This window comes from Prionailurus viverrinus, chromosome A2, assembly GCF_022837055.1.
Source record: "Prionailurus viverrinus isolate Anna chromosome A2, UM_Priviv_1.0, whole genome shotgun sequence".
Taxonomy (NCBI): domain Eukaryota; kingdom Metazoa; phylum Chordata; class Mammalia; order Carnivora; family Felidae; genus Prionailurus; species Prionailurus viverrinus.
Window position 1 is genome coordinate 74898622 of NC_062562.1, and position 24727 is coordinate 74923348.

Here is a 24727-nt window from a genome sequence, read left to right on the forward strand (position 1 = left end):
TCAGCAATCGAGGACTCTGTATAACAGATCTTGCTGAAACCAGCCCATACCGCTGGGCAATTCCTCACATATTTGCTTTCTCACAACTTGCCATCCCTGGAACTTCCATGTCCTTCTCCTTTGTCTTGTCCCTTCTCTACGAATGTGTTGTTCTTTTGTGAAAACGCTACCCACCGCTACGTAAACCCTAGTTCTAACCACCCCCTTTGAGTTGCACATCACTGAGTGCTCCTAAGGGTGACACCCATGCTAATAAGCTCCTGTTTGGTTTTCTCCTGTGAGTCTGTCATTTGTGAGTCTAGTTTATGGGCCCAGCCTGAGAACCTGGGATGAGCAGAGAGGACAAAGATTGTTTTTGTCTCCTGCACTGGCATGGGTCACCCAACCCAGTTTCAGAGGTTTGTGATATAAAACTGCAAATAGAATAGAAGAAGGAGCTCGAGAGAGTGTCTAATTTTACCCCCTCGCTTTATAGATGAAAAAACTTAGACTCACAAAGTTTTAACTCATTCCAGGTTAAATGAAGACTAACTGCTGGAGAGAAAGGAGGTTAGCCCAGGGCGCTGAGCCCCTCTCCCTCCCTCCCTCCCTCTCTCTTCCTTCCTTCCTTCCTTCCTTCCTTCCTTCCTTCCTTCCTTCCTTTTTCTTCCTTCCTTCCTTCCTTCTTTTTTTTCTTTTTTCTTTCTTTCTTTCTCTTCCTTCCTTTCTTCCTTTCTTTTTTAAAGTTTTTATTTTAATTCCAGTTAGTTAACACGCAGTGTTACATTGAGCCTTTCTATAGGAAGAAGCCATTGGAGATCAATTTGCTTTCAAAGGATGAAAGTCATGTGCCTCTAACTGCTTCTCAAGGGGTTGGGCTCTTTGGTGATAGTATACCACCCTCTATCACTCACACACTTTGGAACTTAGTGTTGAAAGTTTTGTGGGAAAACGTCCCACATGAGAAGATCAGGAGGCTGTGTCCACTGCATAGCAGAGGTGGAATGGATGCAGTTTTACTCCTGGGTGCCTGAGTGGTAACAAGACCTTTCCCTTAGCAAATGCACGTGGTCGAGAGCAATTTTATACTATCTCTCGAGCAACTTCACCTCTGAGGAGGTGACCATGCCCCTCATTCCTCAACAAGCATAGATAACTTTCCCTCCCCTAACTGCTTCCATGGATTTCTCTCTCCCTCTGTTATTTATTAAAATGTGCAATACAACAAGAAAGGGAAAAGATTATCCTGCCTCCTGCCATGCAAGACGACATGCAGAAGGCCAAGGTTAAATGCAGCATTTGGTTTCGTAAGCTCCTCTAATGCATAGGTGTGGAAAAGCAATCTGGGACCACAGTTTACAGCGGTGACTCTCTGAGGATAAAAACTTGACTTTAATTTGGACTCTCTGGCTAAGATAAAATCTGCTTCTGCTATCATTATCCCACTTATGTGTGTCCCCACTTTCTTTCCACTCTACCACCCAGCTGAGTGGGAAGAAATTAACCTGACCTTGAAGAATACTCACAGAATCTTCAGGACCACCGAGTTTTCAATAGCCAATACTATTCTACAGGCCTACCAACATTTCCATAGACTCCCAGGCCTGAAAAGGATCTTAAAAATTATATAGACCACACATTTAACAGACAAGGAAAACGAAGTCCAAAGAGTTAATGTGACTTGTCCAAAGTTGTCAGCTAGTTGGAGGAGGGTCAGAACAAGAGTAAGACCTCAAACCCTGGAGCCCCCCTATTCCCATGGCACTGTGACGAGGCTCCAACCACATCCAGCTTATCTCCAGATCACTGACGAAAGGGCATGCGCGCATCAGGGCTTTTACACAACGTTTAGAATTTCCCTAGTGCAAATACAGACTCCCAAGGAATGGTCTCCAGAAAAGCCATCTCAAAGGTCACAGAAAGGAGGTATTTCACCATTCTTATGCTTACAGGGTCTTTATCCAGATCAAAATTATATGTTGAAATTAAAACCGTACATTGTTTTTTCTACCTAGGAATGATGAGACCCTATATTTTCCTCCCCAAAGTTGCTTCCATTTATGTTTCTGATCTGCTCCTGCCCAACCCATTCTGTATGCCTGGTTTCAGTTTCTGGCACAGCCCGGGGCCAATGGGTTAGGGCAAAGGTAAGAAGTATGGATTGATATTTATCCTGGAACCTAAGGATTAAATTCAACTCATAGTTGTGTTTTGTAAACCCAAGTCTGCTTTTCTTATTTATCCTGAGAAGTATAAATTCTCTTCTCATCCTTCCTGAGAATGAATTTGTGGGTGGGTAGCTCTCGAGTGCCCATGGAGATTCCAAAGACAGCCCTCCAGGGGCCAGCTCTGGTGCCCACGCTAGACACCCAGCTCCCCTATAACCCTGAGCAACCAAAAATTAGTACTCTGAAGTGATAATACTCTAGACTCCTATCTGTCTTGAAGCAACAACCTGGTTTTGTAAATGCAGTCAACTTCATGGAATTGAGTAAAAGGGTGGAAAACTTATATTGCAATAGTAGAGCAAAACTCGACCAGAACTATTTGGAGAGTTTCAGTCTAGAGTGATACAGCCTGCCAGCTCTCTTCGCTTTTTTTTTTTTTTTTTAATTTTCATCTCGAGAAATGACCTCACCCAACTAGACTGACACAAGCCACTTACATTTATTATATTTTTCTGAAGATGTGACAGCCTCTCTACACTTGTAGAAATAATTATTATTCTTCGAAGTTGTTTTTTTAAACCTTCTGAATTCCTGGTTTTCCCTGACAACCTAAGTTGCCTAGTTCTAAACTGCTCTCTCGCAAGCAGAGTTTGAACAATGTAAAAGGACAAAGCCCACATAAAACAAAGACTTGTAAAATAGAATTTAAAATGTCATATCTGATTTTAGTTGATCTTTGTTCTTTTAATCATCTTCAGACAAAAACACTTTACTCTGGTGCATAAAGATCATTACCTTTGAGAGTTAAATATCTTTGCAGGTCCTTTTAAAGTTTTCTTTTTAAAAAGTTCAAACATTTCATGTTCCACAAACTCAAAAACCCCTCAGTTAGTGTAGAAAGAAAACAGTATTTCAAAACCATGGAATTCTTCACTTTCTTTACACATGCCTATAGTAAAGGGAAAAAAAAAACCTTTTTCTTCTTAAAAATTAGTTCTCTATCTACTCGGCAATATTTTAAAATGTTTTACTATATCATTCCTTCAGTGGTCATGCATTAGATCCACAGAAGTTAAGAGTATTACCTTACCAATGTATTTGTTAAGTTTATGAGTTAAAACCCCGATAGGAAAGGGGAGCCTGGGTGGCTCAGTTGGTTGAGCGTCTGACTTTGGCTTAAGTCATGATCTCACAGCTGGTGGGTTTGAGCCCCGTGTCGGGCTCTGTGCTGACAGCTTGGAGCCTGGAGCCTGCTTCAGATTCTGTGTCTCCCTCTTGCTCTGTCCCTAACCCACATGCATTCTGTCTCCATCTCTCTCAAAAATAAATACACATTAAAAAAAATGTTTTTAAACCCTAATAGCAAAAAAGAATATTCTCTCAAGGTTGTAAAGAAAGAAATGTGACTCTCAGCCTTCATTTCTTGCAAAAACAACACAAAACGCAACAGGTCCCCTGGATTTTCATAGGAAACCATTGAATGACTTCTGGAAGTTCTCCTGTTGGAATTTATTTCCATGAGGCTGATCGGTCACCTCATCCACAAGTCCTATCAACAGCCATTCAAATGGATTGTCTATATCTGACTTTCAGTGGCCAATAGAGATTTATAAGATATTGACACTGTTCAGAAAAGACTGATGTCCACAGAGCTCAAAGTGTCGCTCCACTCTAAGGAACACTGGACTGGATACAACAACTGGGGACTGAGCTAAGTAACTTCATCCCTCAGAGCAGCACAAGTTCTTTTCGTTGGTAATTTCTCCTATTTGGGTGCCTCACATAGAGGAAGTGTTTAATCATATGGTGTGTAGGTCCATCTAATTTAACTGCTCCTAAAAAGCATTAAACTCATTCTCTGGAATAATAGAGTTGAATTCCAAATGCTAAAAACATTAGGATGGCTGCAATCATGCATCTTATAAGTTTGATTGTACCTATTTTCTCCGTAGGTGCCAAGTGCACACTTTAGATTTTTATAGCCTGCGTTCATGGCAGTCCCAGGTCAAAGGCATTATGTTGTCTCGCACTTGTAAGATTAAAAAAAAAAATACACATTCAAACCCGACTCAAAAGAACATTCACCTTCCAAGCAACAACGACCCAAGTGCCCGGGAAAACACAATTACTCATCTTACCCAAATGGTTTCATTTCCAGGAAAACTTGGGGCCACCATTGAGAATTCAAGTTCATAGCAACAAAGTTAGGGGACAACAAACAAAATCAGTTCTCAAATGCTAACTCTAAATCCACTGGCCTCTCTGTGTGTCAAGCTAGTGTGGCTTTGCAGACTTTGCTGTTGAGGACCTGGGGACTCATGGCTATTGTTGTCCTCAGGTAGGGGAGGGCCGCCTGCTCCAGAATCAAGGAGGGGGTTGAGTTGGCATTTGAAATGAGTGTATGGGCTGCTCACTTTGTTGGACTTTGTCACTGTATCACCAATGCACTAAACCATCTGTCATCTCACTGGGGAAAACATCACTATGTAAGTCAAAACCTGGGCTATTAATTTCTGGATCTGAGGTGTTGACACCACAGTCATTATATTCTGAAGCTAATTTAGTTTAGAGGCATCTAAGTTAAGAATGGCTTTCTGAACTTTAAAGTTCTGTATTCCTGAATGATGGTCGATTAAGGATAAGCTCTGGTAGTTAGCCTGAATATCTATTTTTGATGCCCTAGGCCTCAAGGTAAAAAAGTCAATGTATAGAAGCTTTATTATTTTATAAAGATGCAGATGTGTTGAGGCTGTTTGCATAATTTTAGAGAAATTGTTAGTCTGTGGTTGGAATGGTTGGAATCTGGGACACAGACCAGGGGCTGAATTTCTTTACCCTCCTAACCCCAGAGAGTCTTTAGAAAAATAGAAACAAAAGAGCACAAAGTACTTAAGGTAAGACACTGTTGTATTCATAATATAGAGAAATAACCACCATGCCTCATGGACAGGAGATGCAGTTCTCCACGGGGCTACAAAACTGTGCTGGTAATAATTTTAATTGGATGCTATCTTTGCTGCCTTCAGAAAGTATCATAAAATGGAATTATTACAGGCTACAAGTGCACTTACAGTGCCGGCCTCTCACAGGAGGAAACAGAACACATTTATCCATTGGAGGGCAACATCAATGGGCTTCTATTTGTTTCCTTTACATGCATCCCCAGCCGCCTGCTATTTGCTTCCTCTTCCCTACGTCTAGGAGATCAATTCGAATTAGGTGCTGCAGACCTGGGTGCTAAGTCTGACCGGCCCTCGGCCTGGAGGTGGGGGGGGCGGGGGGACGGCGCGACCCCGAGGACAGGTCCCCCGGAGCTCACGGGGCGGGGCGGGGAGCATACCTGCAGAGGATTGGGTGGCGTGAGCGGCGACGGAAGGCCATGTCCCGGAGACTGGCTGGCTTTCTGAGGGGGGCTCGCGCTCTGCTGAGTCGGAGACGGTTGGTTCTGGCTCGGGGGGTGGGGGTGGGGCTGAGGCTGCTGCTGGGGCTGAGCTGGCGGAGCCGGCGGCTGCTGGGAGGCGGGAGGCGGCTGCTGGGGCGGGGCGGGCTGGGGCTGCGGCTGCGGGGGCTGCGGGGGCGCCTGCGGGCCGGGCGGCGGGTGCTGGCCGGCGGGCGGCGGCGGCGGCGGCGGCTGGAGCTGCTGGAGCTGCTGGAGCTGCTGGAGCTGGGAGTTCAGGGATGAGGTAGCTACAAGGAGAGAAAGGGAACGTGCAGGTGAAACACACTCGGCCGCGTCCCGCTGTGTCCCCGACCGCTTGCTCCGCGCGAGCTCGGAGTTTGCTCTCTCGCCCTCACCGCTCCGGTGCGGACCGGGGTTGTGGGGCGCCGGGAGGGAAGAGTCACTTCCTAGGGGAATTGTAAACTTTGGGGAGGACCAGCGGGTCACCCGTCCGGCGTTACTTTGCAGGGTACCGTGCAGTGCGAGCCGACGGTTTCCCTGCCTTCTCTCGCTCTTCCTTCCCGCACTGGCTTGGGAAAGACACTCAACGCTTTCAAGAGTTGCTTTCGACTGTAAAAGTTCAACCCGTTTACTTCTTTCGGCAAATGCTCAACCCAACGGAAACTAAGTTGTTTGTCACCTCCTTTTGATCAGCAGTGCCGTCGGTGGTGTCGTTGGCACCCGCTACTTCAGACATGTTAGTTTCAAGTTTGTACAGTTTTTTTTTTTTTAAATTTCAAGATGGTACATGCTTCTCAGCTTTGCAGAGATAAAAGCCTGAGTGGGAATATTTTGCCTGCTGATCAAACAGACAGGGCTCCTTTACCCCCACCCCCAAACTGGAAGGCTTAGAGAGCAGGCTACTGTGAACTCTGCAGTGGTTACTGGACACATTATCACCTCAAAACCAGGCCAGGGACTGAGAGAATGATATCATCTTTTCAAGATTCCCTTGTTCTTTGAAAAGTAAGAGTTGGTGGGCCCAGCTTCTTAACGCTGAGCGCAGTAAATTTGTTCTCATATGCCCATCTGGCTCTGAATGATTTCTGCAGCAGGAAGACAGGTTGGCCAAAGAATGATCTAGAGAAAATTACTGCGACAAGTTCACCTCCTTCTTTGCCTGAATCTCAGTCTAAAAGCTTTCCAACAAGCCTACAAATAAATATAAGGGTCGATGTTGAACCCATTGGCCTTGGCTGCCATGTCTTCCTGCTTCTCCCCTACCTAGAATTAGTCAAGATTTTCAACATTAATAACTCCTCTTTGTATGCTAACTAGTTTGGATATAAATTTAAAAAATAGAATTAAAATAAATAAATAAATAAATAAAAACTCCTCTTTGTCACATTAAACTAGTTCCTATTTTTAAAGAAATGCTCCTTAAAAAAAAAAAAATCTTGTGGTTCCATAAAGTGCCGTATTGCACACCTGCCTTCACACAACAAATATGTTCTTGGGAAGTCTGTGTACATTGATTCGTATGTTGAGGACACCTAGAGAACTTTGTAAGAAAACCAAGCAATGACTATTTTTGTAAATTTCAGAGTCATTTCGTTAGGCTTAGTGAACATCAGCTAGGCACAAGTACTGTGCCAATGTGTAGGACTCAAGGAGCCAATCCTGCCTTCACGGAGTTCATCATCTATTTATTGGAGATCAGATTAACTCATAGGAAACAATCAGGTTTGGGGGTAATTTTACAGAGTCCTGCCAATGGTAGACCAAAATGACCCAGAGAATCAGGACAGGGAGTTTTCTTTGGGTTACAGAGGCCAGGACAGTGTTCACAGAGGGTGCCGAAGGAGAGCAAGGAGGGTTCAAGAGAGTGAGGGTCATTCCTCGAAAGGAAGGAAGAGAGGATATTACAGAATGTGAGAAGCGCCCAGATGACACCGCCTGGCTTAGGTGATATTTCTGAAGGACAACGTGGAGAATGGGCTGCCGGTACACAGGCTCTGGGAAGTTTGGGATGACTTTAGAGCTCAGAGAGAGTGGAGAGCCTATCTTTTGAAAGTGATGGAAAGACATATAACTCCCAATTAGCCTCCGGTGTAAGTCAGATTTTAAATATATAATCGGGGGCACCTGGGTGGCTCGTCGGTTAAGCGTCCGACGAGGTCATGATCTCACAGTCTGTGGATTCGAGCCCCGCATCGGGCTCTGTGCTGACAGCTCAGAGCCTGGAGCCTGCTTCCGATTCTGTGTCTCCCTCTCTCTCTGGCCCTCCCCTGCTCATGTTCTGTCTCTCTCTGTCGCAAAAATAAATAAAAACATTAAAAAAAATTAAAAAAAATAAATATATAATCGGATTTGTTTATTTTTATTTCTTTTTTTAAAATCAGGTTCGTTTAAAGCCAGGCACACACGTATTGGTGAAACGGTAGTTTGACGGCTCCCAGGGGCACCAAATACTAATCTGTGCTCTCAGGCACCACGTAGAGCTTCCACATTGGACCAGTTGGGATGGCAAGTTTTCACCGGGTTGCTGAATTACTCTAGGTCTGTTCAACCACTCGGTCCATTGTGTGCCCTGCCTTGCATGTGAGTCCAGAGTGCTCTGGGACTCCAAAGGTAGAGATGGTGTGTATGAAAGAGGGCTGGAAAATACCCAGTCAATGGGAACTCTCTGAACCTTCTGCCCAATTTTGCTGCAAAGCCAAAAATGCTCTAAAAAATTAAGTCTCTCTAGAAAAAAATACCCAGTCATCCCATTTACTGGAACTTTAAGGGAATGGTCTGGTTTCACCACCTGCCCATTCCTATCGTACAAAATCACATTTTATTGACAGTTTGGGAGCCCAGCTCAATTCTGACCTTCCAGGATCTTTGGCAATCTGGAAGGTCCTGGAGGAGTGGGATTTGATCTCTCTTGGTAGAGTTACAGATCTGGGGAATCTGATTGCATCTGGCCTCCTGCCCGATTCAAATCAAGCCCGTCCTGATTTCTTTCAGGTGGGAGGGCACACATGTCAGCGCCTATTTTCATGGTTGACTTAAATACCATACTGTTTCATTTTGGTTAGAAAAGCATTTATCTAAATCAGCATTTAGAAGCAGGATAGGCTGGGGAATATTGGCAGACAGATATTGGCAGATGGGGAGGTGCAGCAGACCCTAACCTACTAATGAGACATGGGTCCAAACGTGTCTTCGTTCCTTTATGTTGCTATGTTCACATTGCTTGGCTCTTTCCTTCCCATAACCTGCAGCTTGTCTGGAAAGGCATTAAGTTAACCTCCACAAAACCTCTTCGAGGTTTTACATAAGCTAATTTGGCATCGGCAGGCAAAAAATGATGGATAATAAACTATGTCCAGGCGTGTACTGGATGCAAAGAAAAGCATGAGGGTTTATACAAGAATGCAACGCTGGTCTAAACAGCAAAGCTACCTACATAACACTGTGTAAAACGAAAGTGAAAAAAAAAAAGCAGTAAAGCCCGGAGCCTCTAAAACAGCTCATTGTATAAAGCGTACTGAGATACACACACAAGATAGGAAGGTTCAAAGACATTTAACTATAGAGAATGTTTGTGGATTAAATGATAATTGTTGAGTGTGAACTCTGACCCTATGCATGGAAGATTAAAGATTGTTACTTTCTGGGGGCGCCTGGGTGGCTCAGTTAGTTAAGCATCTGACTTTGGCTCCGGTCATTGTTCTCACTGTTTGTGAGTTCAAGCCCTGCCTGGGGCTCTGTACTGACAGCTCAGAGCCTGGAGCCTGCTTCGGATTCTGTGTCTCCCTCTCTCTCTCTGCCCCTCCCCCACTTGTTCTCTCTCAGTCTCTCTCTCTCTCAAAAGTAAACAAATAAATTTTAAAAAATGATTCTTACTTTCTTCCCTGGTATTTACCTCCTTTTATGATTGTTTCCCCCCTGTCTGGTTACTATACACTATGTAGACCAACAGTAAATGTAAAATTTAACTACAATATCAGTCGCTATGAAGGAAAAAAAGAGATGCATAGAAATTTACATTACATTCACTTAACATTTTTCTTAAACTTACACTTTTAAAAAAGAAACCCCAAACAAAATTCCAGCCAACTCTGAATTTCCTAGAGAGAACACTGCGGCGAAACCAGTGGCTCGAAACCTCCCCAATAAATAATTTAATATGACAAAGGAGTAACCAGGAATCTTTCATTTCTCCATTTGTTCGGTTTCCATATGTCAGCTGTAAATTAGAAAAACTTCCTTCTTTTGAATCTTTGTTAGAGGTTTCCTCAGGAAAGCACATACATAACAAAGCCACACACCCCTAGAGGTATTGGAATTTCAATGCCTGGGATTTACATAAGGCTACTTCCAAGGCAGAGACATGGAAAAGTGAAAGCATCGGGCATATGTGCACATGAAGGGCAAGTCCATGAAAGATTCTGGAGAAATACAGATGTGTCTTATACCTCCAAGGTATTTGAAACACCGTAGGACCACAGAAAGCAAAATGGCACTCGCGTATCAGAGGAAGTGCTCACTTTTGTTAACACAAAGTATAACATCATGTTAATCTAATCACTCTGTGGGGGGATCTCAACTTCAGCATTTCCTTGCACTTTTCAGGCTCAGGCATATATGGGCATGGCTGGCACACTGGCAGTTTGGGTTTGACAGCGTGCTGGGAAAGGGGACAAAGTAAGTCTGCTTATATATCTCTGGGCCTGTCTGGGAACTGGAGTAGCCTCATAGCAATACACTGACAGAGGATAGAGGATATAGGCCAAGGAGAAGGAGCCGGGTGAAGGCTTCTCCCCAGAATCCTGGGGCACCTGGGTGGCTCAGTCTGTTAAGCAGGTTAAGCGTCTGACTTCGGCTCAGGTCATGATCTCACGGTTCCTGGGTTTAAGCCCTGCATCGGGCTCTGTGCTGACAGGTCAGATCCCGGAGCCTAGAACCTGCTTCGGGTTCTGTGTCTCCCTCTCCCTCTGCCCCTCCCCTGCTCGTGCTCTGTCTCTCTCTGTCTCTCAAAAATAAATGAACATTAAAAAAAATTTAAAAACATAAAGTGCCCTGGAATCCTGAGAAAAGCGTAATGGTAATGGCTATTCAAATGCATCCTTAGTCCCATTCCCTGGTGCAAGCCTGTTCCTAGGCAGAGAGAAAAGGCACCAAGTAAAAACAAAGAGGTCAATGTATGAGGCTAAGGGCAAGGAGCCAGATGCCAAAGGCTATATACTGTATAATTCCATTTATATGAAATGTGCGGAATAGGTGAATCCATAGTCACAGAAAGCACATTAGTGATTGCAGAGGCTGGGGGTGGGGGCTGGGGAGTAACTCCTGGCAGGTATGGGTTTTCTGTGTAGGGTGTTTAAAAAGTTCTAGAAGTAGATGGTGGTGGTTGGACATCACAAAGGTACTTAAAGCCACTGAATTGTACACCTTAAAATGGTTCAAATGACAAATTTTATGCTATGTGTATTTTACCACAATAATAATAATAATAATAATAATTGCTGTTCTCCATATTCACACACTGGGAGCCAAGCTATACTGTCTCGGGATGCCACAGGCTAGGAAGGCAAGCCTTCTCCACTCTGCATGGCTTTGCAGCTCTGAGGGCTCAGGTCAGCCACCAGTGAGGGTTGTGCCTGGCGAAGCAGAGGGAGGGACACGGGCAGGACTGCAGGATGCTAGGTGGCCAAGAGAGGAAAACACCATGCCCACCGCACGGGCACGGGTCTGACAGCGCAGAACAACAGGATCGCTATCAAAGTGAGCCACGGGCTTGCTCCTGAGCTCTGGCGAGATACTCCTCCAGAAATGCCAGAGAAAAGTATTCTTCCAAGTGGAAGGTGGACACTCTGTGTGAGCAGGTGGAGACCAGTGATGCAGTTTGGGTTCAAAATAAGACAGTGCTTCATAGTCTGGAAAGTACTTAAATTTACTATGAATGACTTAGCTTTTCAAGACAACCACGTGGATAGATGATACCTTGCCATGCTGTACATGTTGAACTTGGGCTCAGAAGTTCACACAGCTTGACCTTTCCAAGTTTACCTAGCAAGTGAGTGTTATGGATGGCTCAGTCTTAGGTGTGCGTCTTCCAAGCCCTGAACATAAGAGAATCAGCTGTATGGATGGGCCAATCTATTTCCTCCTGAGGGCTGGAACAAAGGTAACTGCACACTCACACAGGGAGGGATGCCCTCTGAGGCTTTGCTCTTGAGAAGAGCTGGTCCAGGCACCTGGCTACAGATGCTAATTTGGAAGTGTCTGCTCCGTGATGAATCGTTCAGCTCCTGGGAAAGCGTGTACAGTTGTACCTCTGTCCTGCTGCAGGCAAAAAATTTTTGAAAGCCTGCTGATAGGAAATGTACATGTGTGTTTGAGGATAAAGATGCTAATTTGAGGGCAAGACATGGGTCATTATAAGGAACAGAGACATGGGGTTGCAGGAAGGGAAGTGAAAAATCTGAGCAGAAGGGAGGTGGGGACGGGCCACACAGCAATTTATTTGTGTCACAAGTTTGCCATCATGGTAAGAGAATATCTCGTCTACACTTAGACATCAGGCAGAAGCCATACTGGGCTCAGCTTGGTGACATTTTAAGTATCTGAGTAGGGGAACAGCTTATATTGTCCATAGAACTCTGTGACACCCTTGTCTCTAGAGCATTTTTGGTGACAGCAAGAGTTCTTTCTCTGGATGGATTTGTCCTTAATCAGGAACAGCGACTCCCAAATCGGTTCAGTCTTACAAATCACTGGGCTTGCGGGCCACCAAAAAGAAAACTCATGCTTCCTGAGGTAGCTCTTGCTTTCCTAACTCTGTATCTGTCTATCTATCTATCTATCTATCTATCTATCCATCTATCATCTATTTATTTTGAGAGAGAGAGAGAGAGAGAGAGAATCCCAAGCAGGCTCCATAGTATCATTGTGGAACCATGAGATCATGAGCTGAGCGGAAACCAAGAGTCAGACACTTCACCTACTGAGCCATCCAGGCACCCCCTCCCCCCACTCCAATGCTGTAATTATTGTTCACTTGTGTTGCCCACTAAAATCCCCAGGAGAAGAAAAAAGAATGGAATCTAGAACAACCCAACCAGAGGAAGTTGAGTTGGTAAACCTGGATTTCTGCTTCCTCCTGTGCCCCAAGAAATAACATCCAAGGTAGCTGAAGCCAGTGTGCAGATCAGGAACCCTTTGGTTCCCTCGTTAAGGGCATTTCCAGCCTGCACTGGTGGACAGGAGCTTTGCAAAGTGGATGGAAAAAACAGTGTGTCGGGAACGGAGGACTCTGAAAAACCTGCAGAAGGTGAGAACTTCTGGGGGAAATTTGCTTTTATTTTTGTCAACAGTGTTAAAAGGAAGCAAGATCCATTCTGCTTCAAAGATTATGATGTGTAACCACCTCATGTGTGGCCATGGTTATAGTTCCAGAAATATCTTTAATCTCTCATTTGTTTCTCTTGCATGTAAGGCAGAGATCTCAGCATCTGTTGGGGTATCAGGAGAAAACAAACAGAAAAAAAATTCTCCCAATGAAAAATCCCTACAAATTACTGGGTATTGCTGAACTACAGGAACTTCTTTCTTACCAAGCTGGCTTTTGCCCACTCTGGCAGCCTACCTCAAATTGTGGACAGAATCACCTGGGGACCTTGTTAGAAAAGTGGATTCCAGAGAGTAGGACAAAATCTGCATTCTAAAACATCACCCAGGGAGGGGGTCAGGGGCCATCGCCCCTGGGGCTCCCAGCATCCCAGACAGGAGGGGGTGGCTCTTCTCTTGGCCTTCAACTGGAGCACCTCATTCTTCCATCTCCATAATTTTGACAATGTGTTTTTCTGAAAAACGAATCCGTTCTTCCACCAGCAAAGGCATACCGAAACAAAATCGCTATTTGGAAAAAAAAACAAAAAAAGAAAAAACAAAAACCAGAAAACAGACACCTGGGAATCTTTCAGTATCTTTAGCACATTCTTTTAGATATGAGGGCAATTTGCCACCCGTTACTGCATTTGTTGACATTTTGGGGAGCACTCTTGTTGGAGTGTTTTCACAAGTATTAAGTGTGAGACTGCAATGTTAGCTTTTAGATGGCCCATTAAACAAGGAAGAGGAAAAGCAAGGAAGTACCCAGAGTAAAGCAAAGAGAAGCAGCAGCAGGGGCCATCACAAAGGCCTGGGACTCAGCGGTGGCAAGGCCGGCTGGAATTTCCAGTGGGATTTGTGGAGAGCCTACTGTGAGCAGCTGATCTCCTTCCATCTCCTCCTGCAGAATGGCCCACAGCTAGGCCAACCTAAACTCTCCGGAAAAATCAGGGGAAGGCTCTCCTCTAAAGAAATTGAAAAACTTGTCTGGGGAAGAATTAGGATGTCCAATGTGGATGTGGGCACCCCAAAGCAAAGTCCTCTTTGCTAAAAAAGCTAGTCAGTTCCCAATCTCACCCCAACACACTGGGCTCTTAATACCCTTCCAAGCCCTTAGGAAGTCATTCCAGCTTCCTACCATGTGCCAACCAAGTTGAAAGAAAAGAGGCTTACATCCCAATACTTCTCCCATGGAATTGCAGAACACCAAAGATAAAGATTGTTGAACAACTTAAAAGATTTCAGAGACAAATAAGAGGCCATCTACAAAGCAACATAAATCAAACTGGCATCAGACCTCCTGTTAGCAAAACTATATGGCTAAAACCACTGGAGCAATGCCTTCAAAGTTCTGGAAGAAGATGATTCCCAGCCAAGAGTTCTGTTGCTGGCTAAACTTTCTGTCAACCGCGAGAGCAGAGTAAGACCCATTTTGGAACTTGCTGAAACTTAGACATCTTATCCTCACATGCTTTTTCTTGGGAAATTGAATAGGTACTTCAGCAAAATAAGGCGGTGACCCAAGAAAGAGGAAGATTTAGGATCCAGGGAGCAGTGTGTGACATGCAGGTGAGCAATACCAGGGAGCTCCACTACAACAGTGTCTGGAAGTTCTAGAAAGCACCGAGGCTTTGGTGAACTATCTCCAGAAAAAAGGAAGACTCCACAGAAGTGAGAGGATATTTGAGATCTTGGAAGAATTTGAAAATAGGGAAAAAAAGAAAGGAAACTAGAAACTCCAGCAAAACCAAAAGCTATCTGGGAAAGCCACAGTCAAGAAATGAAGCAGTTGTTCCAAATTGGCACAAGAAGTCACTGAGCTCCAAGAAGAGAAGTGGAACAGATTCCGTGTTGTAGAAAAATAAGAAGCTAGAAGAGGGTAGCCGCTTTGTAAAGAAGGTACACATTTCTTCTCACAATAAAAAAAGATGGGTAATAAGATACTTCAGGCAAAACAAAACAAATAATCTAAGAACAAGCTATGGTTTTTTAAGAAACAATAAAAGAAACAGACACCATGACCCAGTTGTGCGATGAGATGGGGCATGATTTTGAGCACTCGGTGAAGTGTGGAAGGAGAAGCTATTTGAATATTTTCTTGGAGTGGCACTAAAATCCAGTCTAGAAGGACATGTGATCACAGCATGCTTCTTGGCTCTTCAGGAAATAATAAGGTAGCCATATTAAGGTTAAGAGGGTTTACTGACTTTCAATTTTTGAAACAGCCTGTAAACAAGGCATGACAGATTTAATGAGAACATAAATGCTACTAAAATCCTTGACAACGTGGAAGTGGGAGTGAGGAGGGCAAGTGAGAATCAGAGCATTAGTGGGGAATCAATAGGTGACTGAACAAATGGGGATTCAAAGATGCTATTTAAAGTTACAAAGCTAGGGCGCCTGGGTGGCTCAGTCAGGTAAGTATCCAACTCTTGATTTTGGCTCAGGTCGTGGTCTCGTGGCTTGTGGGATCAAGCCCTATGTCAGGCTCTGCACTGATAGCACAGAGCCTGCTTGGGATCCTCTTTCCCTCTCTCTTCCCCTCCCCTGCTCATGCTCTCTTTCTCTCTCTCCCTCTCTCTCTCTCTCTCAAAATAAATAAATAAACTTAAAACAATAAAGTTATAAAGGTAACTAAAACTAGCACTCTATTCCCATCAGGAGAAGGGAGAAAGAGGAAGTAGGAGATGTTATAAGTGAGCTAAACCCCCATATGCCATAGCAGGAAATAAATAGGTGAGGCATCCACCAGCCAATAAATCAAGAGACAGAAGTAAATGGAAAGTATTCAGAAACACAGAGATAAACCCATTAGACCAGAAATGGTTAAATGTGATTGCCTTGGGGGAGTAACCCTGAGGGTGGGGAGGGGTATGGCTGAGAACCGCACCCCTCTGTACTGAAATGATTTAAAAAAAAAATTTTTTTTTTAACGTTTATTTATTTTTGAGACAGAGAGAGACAGAGCATGAACGGGGGAGGGTCAGAGAGAGAGGGAGACACAGAATCTGAAACAGGCTCCAGGCTCTGAGCGGTCAGCACAGAGCCTGACGCGGGACTCGAACTCACGGACCGCGAGATCATGACCTGAGCCGAAGTCGGCCACTTAACCGACTGAGCCAGCCAGGCGCCCCTGAAATGATTTTTAACCACATGCATGCTCTGCACTGACAAACGTCTTTAGAAAATCAGCTTGAACATTGTGGCTGCCCCTTGTAGGACAACAGCTAATGCTGAGGTGCCAGGCACCGTTCTAGACCCTTTCCTTTCCTCGTCATTTCTCATCAGCCCTCCCAACAACCTCGCAGTCAGTCTCCTGGGTTGGATTTTTCCCAGATGTAGCACCTGAGCCAAGGATTCAAGTGCCAGTGATTTGTTAAGGAAGGGCTTCCAGGAGAAATCAGGAAGGGAGTGAGGAAAACAGGATAGGGAAGAGCAAGAAGCAAAGGAGGGCTGAGACTTCAGGTGAACCCCGCACCCCTATCTCTGTCTCATCCTCTCCCCAGGGGCTCTGAAGCATGAACTGCACCTCAGAGTCTGTTCTGTCTTGAAGCTCTTCTCCTCTTCCTACACCAGTCAGTTATCAGCTCCAGGGGTCCGGGAGCTTCTTATTCTCTATAAGGGGGAAGGGAATTCAGTGCCCAGGAATCAGAGAACTTCCTAAGAACGACGGCACAGTATTTAACAATTACTCTCAGAGGTGATTACACTATGTAGCAGGCCCAATAAGGTAATCAGAAATGCCCTCAGAGTGACAAGATATGAATTTCCATGGATCTTGTCTAAATGGTTTGGTCAAAACACAATCATACCAGGTCCCCTTGACTATCTCTCTATATAGGCAAGTATATATCTATTTATATCTATAAATATACCATATATATATGGTATATATATACCATATATATATGTAAATATACATATATATAATATCCACCTATATCAGCATATATAATATCATATATATATATCAGCATATATAATATCACCATATATTATCACCTATATCTATATATAATCCTATACCTAGTTATATAATGTATATCATCTGTCTATCTATCTATCTATCTATCTATCAGTCAATCATCTATATCTACATCAAGCCAAATTAAAGGGACAGGAGGTCCCTAGGCTCCAAAACTTTGGCCAATTAATTACTGAACAGAATGCTGGTGATATAGGATTGAACAAAACAGCAATGGTTGTTGCTCTCATAGTGCTTAGAATTTAGTTCCACTGAAGGCCTCGAAGTGATGAAAGTTTTCACATAGTGATAGAATGTAACTATTCATCAGAGAGAGGTTAGTTGTTACTGGAAGCACAGAAAGAAATGCACTTCAGAAACCAATTCTGGGGTTGGAATGGTGTTCTGAGGCCATGACAGTTCTGGTCCAAGTGGCAGCTATAATATCTCATTGTGCAGATATCTGCAGCCATACTATCTTTGAATAATTGTCACGCCTAATTCTGTATTCACACTTATTCTGCCAAGATTAGGATTTTCATGGTTTTGTCCTTCTATAAGCGGAGAAATTGTTGGCCAAAGGACAATTGTATCAGGTCCCCTTGACAATTATATTTCTCTTTGTAAATTAAAACAGACATCGTGGTTTTATAAATCTGTCTCTTTGGGTGTGAGTCAGGAGAGTGATATTTGGATCCATTCTGGGACACTAATTAGATCGGGCTTCTTGAGCTCCCTAGGGTGGGGAGAATAGAATTTTCCATGGGCTCCACTGATGATACCAACTGTGGCATGAACCTTCTTTTGAAAAGTCCACAACAGACATTCGTTCCTCCTAGTCAGAAATGTTCCAAAGTTCATTCCACAAGATGCTAGCCCCATGAAAAAGAGAGTGTTCCAGGATCAAATAATTTGGGAGACACTCTAGGTTGTATTCTATTTTTGCAAGCCCACAGTGAGCATTAGAATATTGATAGCGTAGAATTTCGGCATTTAAGAAAGCTGATCAGCATTTTTCATCCAGCACTCACCAAACTCATTTGGCCTTGGAACCCCATCATTTTGGTTTTTTTCCCCTCAAATTTATGTGTATATGTGGAACTAATACTGTGAGGGAGCCACTCAGGAGTATCCTAAAGGTGTCTCTGTCTGTTGCAGTCAAATGTGACGTTTTTAGAGACGATTTTATATGTAAACAAAAAATGTACAGGTATACAGTGCATATGCATATATACAATGTACCTGTATACAGATACATATACAGTGTACAAATATAATATATATATAAAATATATAATGTGCATATATGTGATACATATACACACAATGTATATGTACACAATGTATTTATATACACACACACCGTTTATATACACTATATATATATATATACCCAATACATTTATATACAATGTATATGCACATACATATTTGCATGCATAATTATGTCTATTTGATTTATATATTTATATATCAGGGTTTTTGGAGGAAATAATGAACTATTTTCAACATACAATAAGCTTAGGGGTGCCTGGGTAGCTCAGTCAGTTAAGCATCCAACTCTTGATTTTGGCTCAGGTCATGATCTCATAGTCAATGAGTTTCAGCCCTGTGTTGGGCTCTGCACTAACAGCACAGAGCCTGCTTGGGATTCTCTCTCTCCCTCTCTCTCTGCCCTTCCCCTGGTCATGCTCTCTTTCTCTCTCTCAATAAATAAATAAATAAATAAATAAATAAATAAATAAATAAAATGTATAAACTTTAAAAGAACTGAGCTCAATAAAAGTATTTCCTCCTTGAGATATAATTGACATATAACATATTAGTTTTAGGTATACAACATTATGATTTGGATATGTCTATATTGCAAAATGATTATCACAACAAATGTTAGTTAACATCCATCATCCCATAGGGTTACAATTATTTTTTCCTTTCAAGGTGAGAACTTTTAAGATCTTCTTTCTTAGCAACTTTAAAATATGACATATAGTATTTTAACTATAGTCACTATGCTGTACATTACATCCCCAGGGCTTGTATATCTTATAACTGGAAGCCGGTACTTTCTGACCCTCTTCACCCATTTCATCCACTCCAAACCCCACTCCTCTGGCAATCACCTATCTGGTCTCTGTGTCTATGGGCTCAGGTTTTTTAAAGATTCCATATATAAGAGAAATCATACAGTATTTGTCTTTCTGTCTGGCTTTTTTTACTTAATATAATGCCCTTAAGATCTATCCATGTTGTTGTAAATAGCAAGATTTCCTTATTTCTCATGGCTGAATAATACTGCATGGTGTATGTATGTGTGTGTGTGTGTGTGTGTGTATATGTGTATGTATGTATATATATATATATCGCATTTTCTTTATCCATATATCTGTTAATTGATACTCTAATAAGTACATGTACTCATCTATAATCAAATTTATCAAGTGTGGTGAAACCTCATTAATTCTTGCTGAAGAGAAGTTTAAATGAGTGTAATAAGCATTTTTGATTAAAAATGGAAATAGGTGTTAAGGGGGGGTCAATGCATATGAATTTCTTAACATACTCAGGTTTTATAAATATATTTTTAATGTGTATTTATTTTTGAGAGAGAGAGAGAGCACGAGCAGGGGAGGTGCAGAGAGAGAAGGAGAGAGAATCCCAAGAATCTGACAGTGCAGAGCCTGATGTAGGGCTCAAACCCACAAACCATGAGAGACCATGACCTGAACCGAGGAAGTCAGATGCATAACAAACTGAGCCACGTAGGCACCCAAACAGACACAGATTTCTTAAAGGCGAAGCCTTCCAAGTAGTCTAAAAAGAAATACAAAGGAGTGGGGCACCTGTGTGGCTCACTCGGTTAAGTGTCCAACTCTTAGTTTCAGCTCAGGTCATGATGTCACAGTTTTGTGAGTTGGACCCCCGCATGGGGCTCTGAGCTGACAGTGTGGAGCCTGCTTGGGATTCTCTCTCTCTCCCTCTCTGCCCCTCCCCCACTTATGCTGTCTCTGTCACTCTCAAAATAAATAAATAAGCTTAAAAAGAAATACAAAGGGGAAAGGAAAGAGAAATACAAAAAAGTTTCCTGAAAGGTACAGAGGGAAACCGGAGCTGGAATTTTTTGTCACTAATTAGGATAACCTGGAGCCTAGCTGGACTCTCCCAAGTCCTAGAAAAGCATCACTATGAGGGATTGGCTGCTGTTGAGGATCCTGGAGTGGATACCCTGCTCTTCAAATAAGTATACAACATGAGTAAAAGACAAAAATACAGTTCTATCAACGCTAAGGTTTTTAAAAAATAAGATCTTCCTTCAGAAAAAGATTTAAATAACCCCCTCCTGCTTTTTCCCCATCAGATTTTTAAGTCTTCTTCAGGCATTAACAGCATATCAAATGAGAACTCCTAAGATATGAATGTGCATTTGGACTCAATTCCCGTGGATAGATTCTACATGTTCCTTGATTTTGCTTGATTGATTTTTCCATAACCTGCAGGGATTCATAGACTATCTATGGCCACATTCGTTCTTGATTTGAAATCTATTTGTTCAACAGATGAGGCCAAATTTATTCATCAGCAAATCCTAACCCTCCCATAATAACTGGTTTCCTTCTCTTCTGGAGTTTGGCAGAGGCTTAGTGAGGAGTCCGGTGGAAAACAATGCGACTCCCTGGATGTCAGTTCTCTAGGCTCTGCTCTTTCTCCAACACAGGGATAGTCAGGGCTGTGTTTGTTGTGCTGTGAGAGGTTTGAGGTTCACAGCACATTATTGACTATGACACCTTCCCTTCTTAATACCATATGAGTTTAATGACAATTCATTGCGGTGGAGTAAGAAGCAGCTCAAAGAAGCGTTCGTGTAACATTCCATTCCATTATTTTTCCTCCACAAACGTGAGACACAGTTATTTGCATCCTTGGTGACCTCCCTTCTCAAAAGGCCAATCCACCTTTTCACGGGAGGTTAAAAGGTTTAAAATTATAGCTAACATTTACTGAGCATGGCTTTTCCCAAGGAAAATTTTACATTGATAGGGTAGAAGCAAAGCCATATTGGGGCACCTGGGTGGCTCAGTCAGTTAGGCGTCTGGCTCTTGATTTGGGCTCAGGTCACGATCTCACAGTTCATGGGTTCGAGCCCTAAGTTGGGCTCCTGCCCTGACAGTGCAGAACCTGCTTGGGATACCTTTCTCTCCTTCTCTCTCTGCCCCTCCACACTCCCCGCTCGTGTACCCTCTCTCTCTCAAAATAAATAAACTTTAAAAAAAATAAGAAAGAAGTGAAGCCATATTCACTAAACATAAACGTACGGGTATGGGGGAAAGAGAAGTATGCTCATGTATGATCATTTTATATTTCTATGCTAATAAGATAATAACCTATTTCTTTAAACTTATCAGACAAAGCAAGATGTAACACTGGCCTTCAAAGCATCAGCATTTGCCTTTCCCTTCAAATGAACATTTGCAGGGGAAAATATTACAGGCAATTCAGTGGATACTGTGCCTGGTTTAAACACAGCACTATGTTCACTCAAATTTCTTTTAGGCTATAGACACATGGGCCAGTGCTTATTTTCATGGTTGATTTAATCCATCCCCTCTGCCACTGTGGGGATTATTCCCTACAGTTATTCTCCAGTGATCTGTCAGTTCAGATTAAAAAAAGTTAAGTGACAAAGATACGGTGGCTGATTCCTTTAGAAGGCTATGGATCCTAGGATGTATAGCAAGAGATTTCTTTTTAAGCATCTGACTGTGTTCTCCTCATTTTAACTCCCCCATGTCACTACAAGCCTTCCTTATCTAGGCTGAACTTCAAACTCCTTAAGCAGGTAATTCAATTTTGTTCCTATACAACAACTTCAGGGTTGCCTCAAAGCTTCATAGCTCTTACCCCATTGGTTCTTGCGTATTTCTTGAGAAGGGGAGACGGCATACTAGCATATACTTCCTCTCACTTTGCAGATGAAGAAATCTAAACTCAGACATGAGTCTAGGACTATGTGTATTCTAGGTTTGCTTGGCCTGCACAATAACTGATAATACTTTCCTTAAGCTGCATCTATTTTTATATTTTGAAACATAGGAATTAAAAATAAACCCTTGCTAGATTTGCAATTCCATTCCAGATTCACTGAAAATAAATCTGGTACAAAATAAGTTTGTTTGTTTGTTTATTTATTTATTGTTTTATTTATGAAATAGGCTTCAGGCCTGGCATGGAGCTTAATGTGGGGTTTGAATTCATGACCCTGACATCAAGAACTGAGCTGAGATCAAGAGTTGGACGTTCAACCGACTGAGCGACTGACCCAGGTGCCCCACAAAATGACTTTAATTGGATGGCAAAGAATTACTCACATTGCATCATAAATATTATTATAATTCTCATTTTTATTTTCTTTTCCCATTTCTACTGCAGAATTCTTCGGTAGAATAATTAATATTCCTCATGGCTAATTTGGTTAGGTTGTATTGGTGTGCAAATTGGCCATTCGAGTCACATAGTTCATTCTAAGTTTTTATATGTACTAAGTTAAAAAGAAGAAAACTAGTAGTTTCAGTGAAATAATTACGTTAATGATAAGCCTATTGGAGGAAAGAGCCATCAAGAAAAATCTTTGGAAAATTCACAAAAAGCAATAGATGCTGGAAAATTAAAGAGGTCTGAATGTAATATGGTCATATCCCCCGTACAGGTACAAGTGTTTTTGCAAATATTTTGTGGATTTCTGCCAGACTGGTTGATCTTGCTTATGGGACATAAAGTAACATTATTTTTACTTTGTTAAGGCAGTCTGGACACAAGAGGCAACACAAATGTTATCAGTAAGGCTAGATCAGGTTATACCGTGGTAACAAGTAGCTCTAAACTCCCAGCTGTTTAGCTCAACAAAGCTTATTTCTTTTTGTGTCTCTGTAAGCTGGCAGGGGTTCTTAGCTCATTATAGTCACTTAGGTGCCCACGTCACTCTCTTGAACATGGCCAGGATGATGCCAGGAGGAAAGAGCTTTTGGGGGTGGGGATCAAATGCTCCCGCTTGGAAGCGCGTCATCACTTTCCCTCACAACTCATTGGCTAGCACTAGTCACGTGGCACGTAAAACCCCAAGAAGACCAGGAAGTGCCATACTTTCCACTCCCAGAGCGGGGGGAAAGCCAGAAAAATTTCCTGAAGATAATTAATGACCTCCCCTCGAAGGCACCACTCTGCCTCTAGGATAGCATCTGCATTCGTTACTTTCTTTCCATTTTTGTTTTTGCTCACATTAAATTTGACCCTTAAAACTTAAATTTAATTTCCCTTAAATTTAACCTCATTACTGTCTTGATCATTGAAAGAGGCTATTTTTTTGTCTTCCAAGATTTTATTCAAATTCAAGTTAGTTAACATAGAGTAGTATTGGTTTTGGGAGTAGAATTTAGTGGTCCATCACTAACAGACAACACCCAGTGCCCATCCCAACAAGTGCCCTCCTCAGTGCCCATCACCACACAGCCCATCCTCCCGTCCACCTGGAAGAGCCTGGTAACTGGCCTCCTATTTCTTAACTTCTCTGTTCTGTCTCATTCATTTGACAAAGGATATCAAGTCATGTGTCAAGTGCCCCTCTGCCCCCAGAATTACCTTTCTAAAACACAGATAGGATTATATTGCTAATTGAAAGAAAAAGACTGCATGATAGTTCCCCCAATCCAGAGAATGAAACGGTAGTGCTCTGCCCATTTGCTCCAGCCCTCCTTTCTGGACTCGTCTTCACCCCTTCTGAGAACTCTCAGGCCAAGGTCTGAGGTAGAAGGTGGTGGTACCTGGCTCAACACAGGGCTTTAACAAAGTTTGAATTGGTTAGCAAGCTTGAAAAATCAGGAGAGTTTGCATAAAATACACATGGTCTGTTTTTCATGGGAAAAACATCCAGAAGGCCTTGCAGCAGGACTCTTGTTCCTGTAGGGGAATTGTGAGATCATGGCGGCTGAGTAACAGCTGTCCCGCTCGCTGGGCCCGGTGCCCACCATAGCCGGAATGAATTGATCTTGTCTGCACTCTTCTATGGGGGGGTCGTGTGGCCCCTGCACTACGATGAGTGATGTGTACCCAGTTGCCTCTTTTGCCAAATATCTTCTACAGAAGGTAACCATGTTTCCATCCAGTCTTTGTTCCCTCTTAATCTTCCTGCCTCCTCTCAGCAGCTTTCATATAGTAGGTGTTCACTAAATAATTGAGACATGATCATTGCGGGCAACTGCAATTTGTTTCACCACGTGCTAACTTTATTCTGTTCTTTTTACCTTATGTCATGTGCTTGTTCTGGCTTGGCTCACAAGAGAACAGATACCATGGGAGAATTCCTTTTTTTTTTCCTTAATATTTATTTATTTTTGAGACAGTGCACATGAGCGGGGGAGAGGCAGAGGGAGAGGGGGACAGAGGATCTGAGGTAGGCTCTGCGCTGACAACAGAGAGCCTGATGAGGGGCTTGATCTCATAAACTGTGAGATCATGACCTGAGCTGAAGTCAGACACTTAACTGACTGAGCCACCTAGGTGCCCCTATCATGGGAGACTTTTTGAGGTGAAAGGGATTCACTGCTCAGGTTTCTAAAAGACTAAGATCTACAATTAACCTTGTGGAGGGGTATAGATTTATAAGAGAAAAAAAAAGTCAAATTCCTGTGTTCCTTTTTTTTTTTTTTTTTTGGTAACTATACAGGTAAAGGTAGCCATGTCCTAAACATTCTGTGGAATAATTTTGTTTATGAACTAGAAAGTTCATAAAGGAAGTGAATGAACATTTAAGGATTCAAGATTTGAAGGTGTGCTATAGAAACTCAACATGAAATATGTATA

At 42.7% G+C, this 24727-nt stretch overlaps 1 protein-coding gene across 1 annotated transcript in view; it reads right to left on the reverse strand.

Annotated features, from left to right (window-relative positions):
* POU6F2 (POU class 6 homeobox 2) overlaps positions 1-24727 on the reverse strand; it is a 491184-nt gene that overhangs the window by 117190 nt on the left and 349267 nt on the right. The window contains exon 5 of the mRNA XM_047850244.1: positions 5488-5834. Within this exon, the coding sequence (XP_047706200.1) occupies positions 5488-5834 (347 nt within the window). The remainder of the gene's footprint in view (positions 1-5487; positions 5835-24727) is intronic.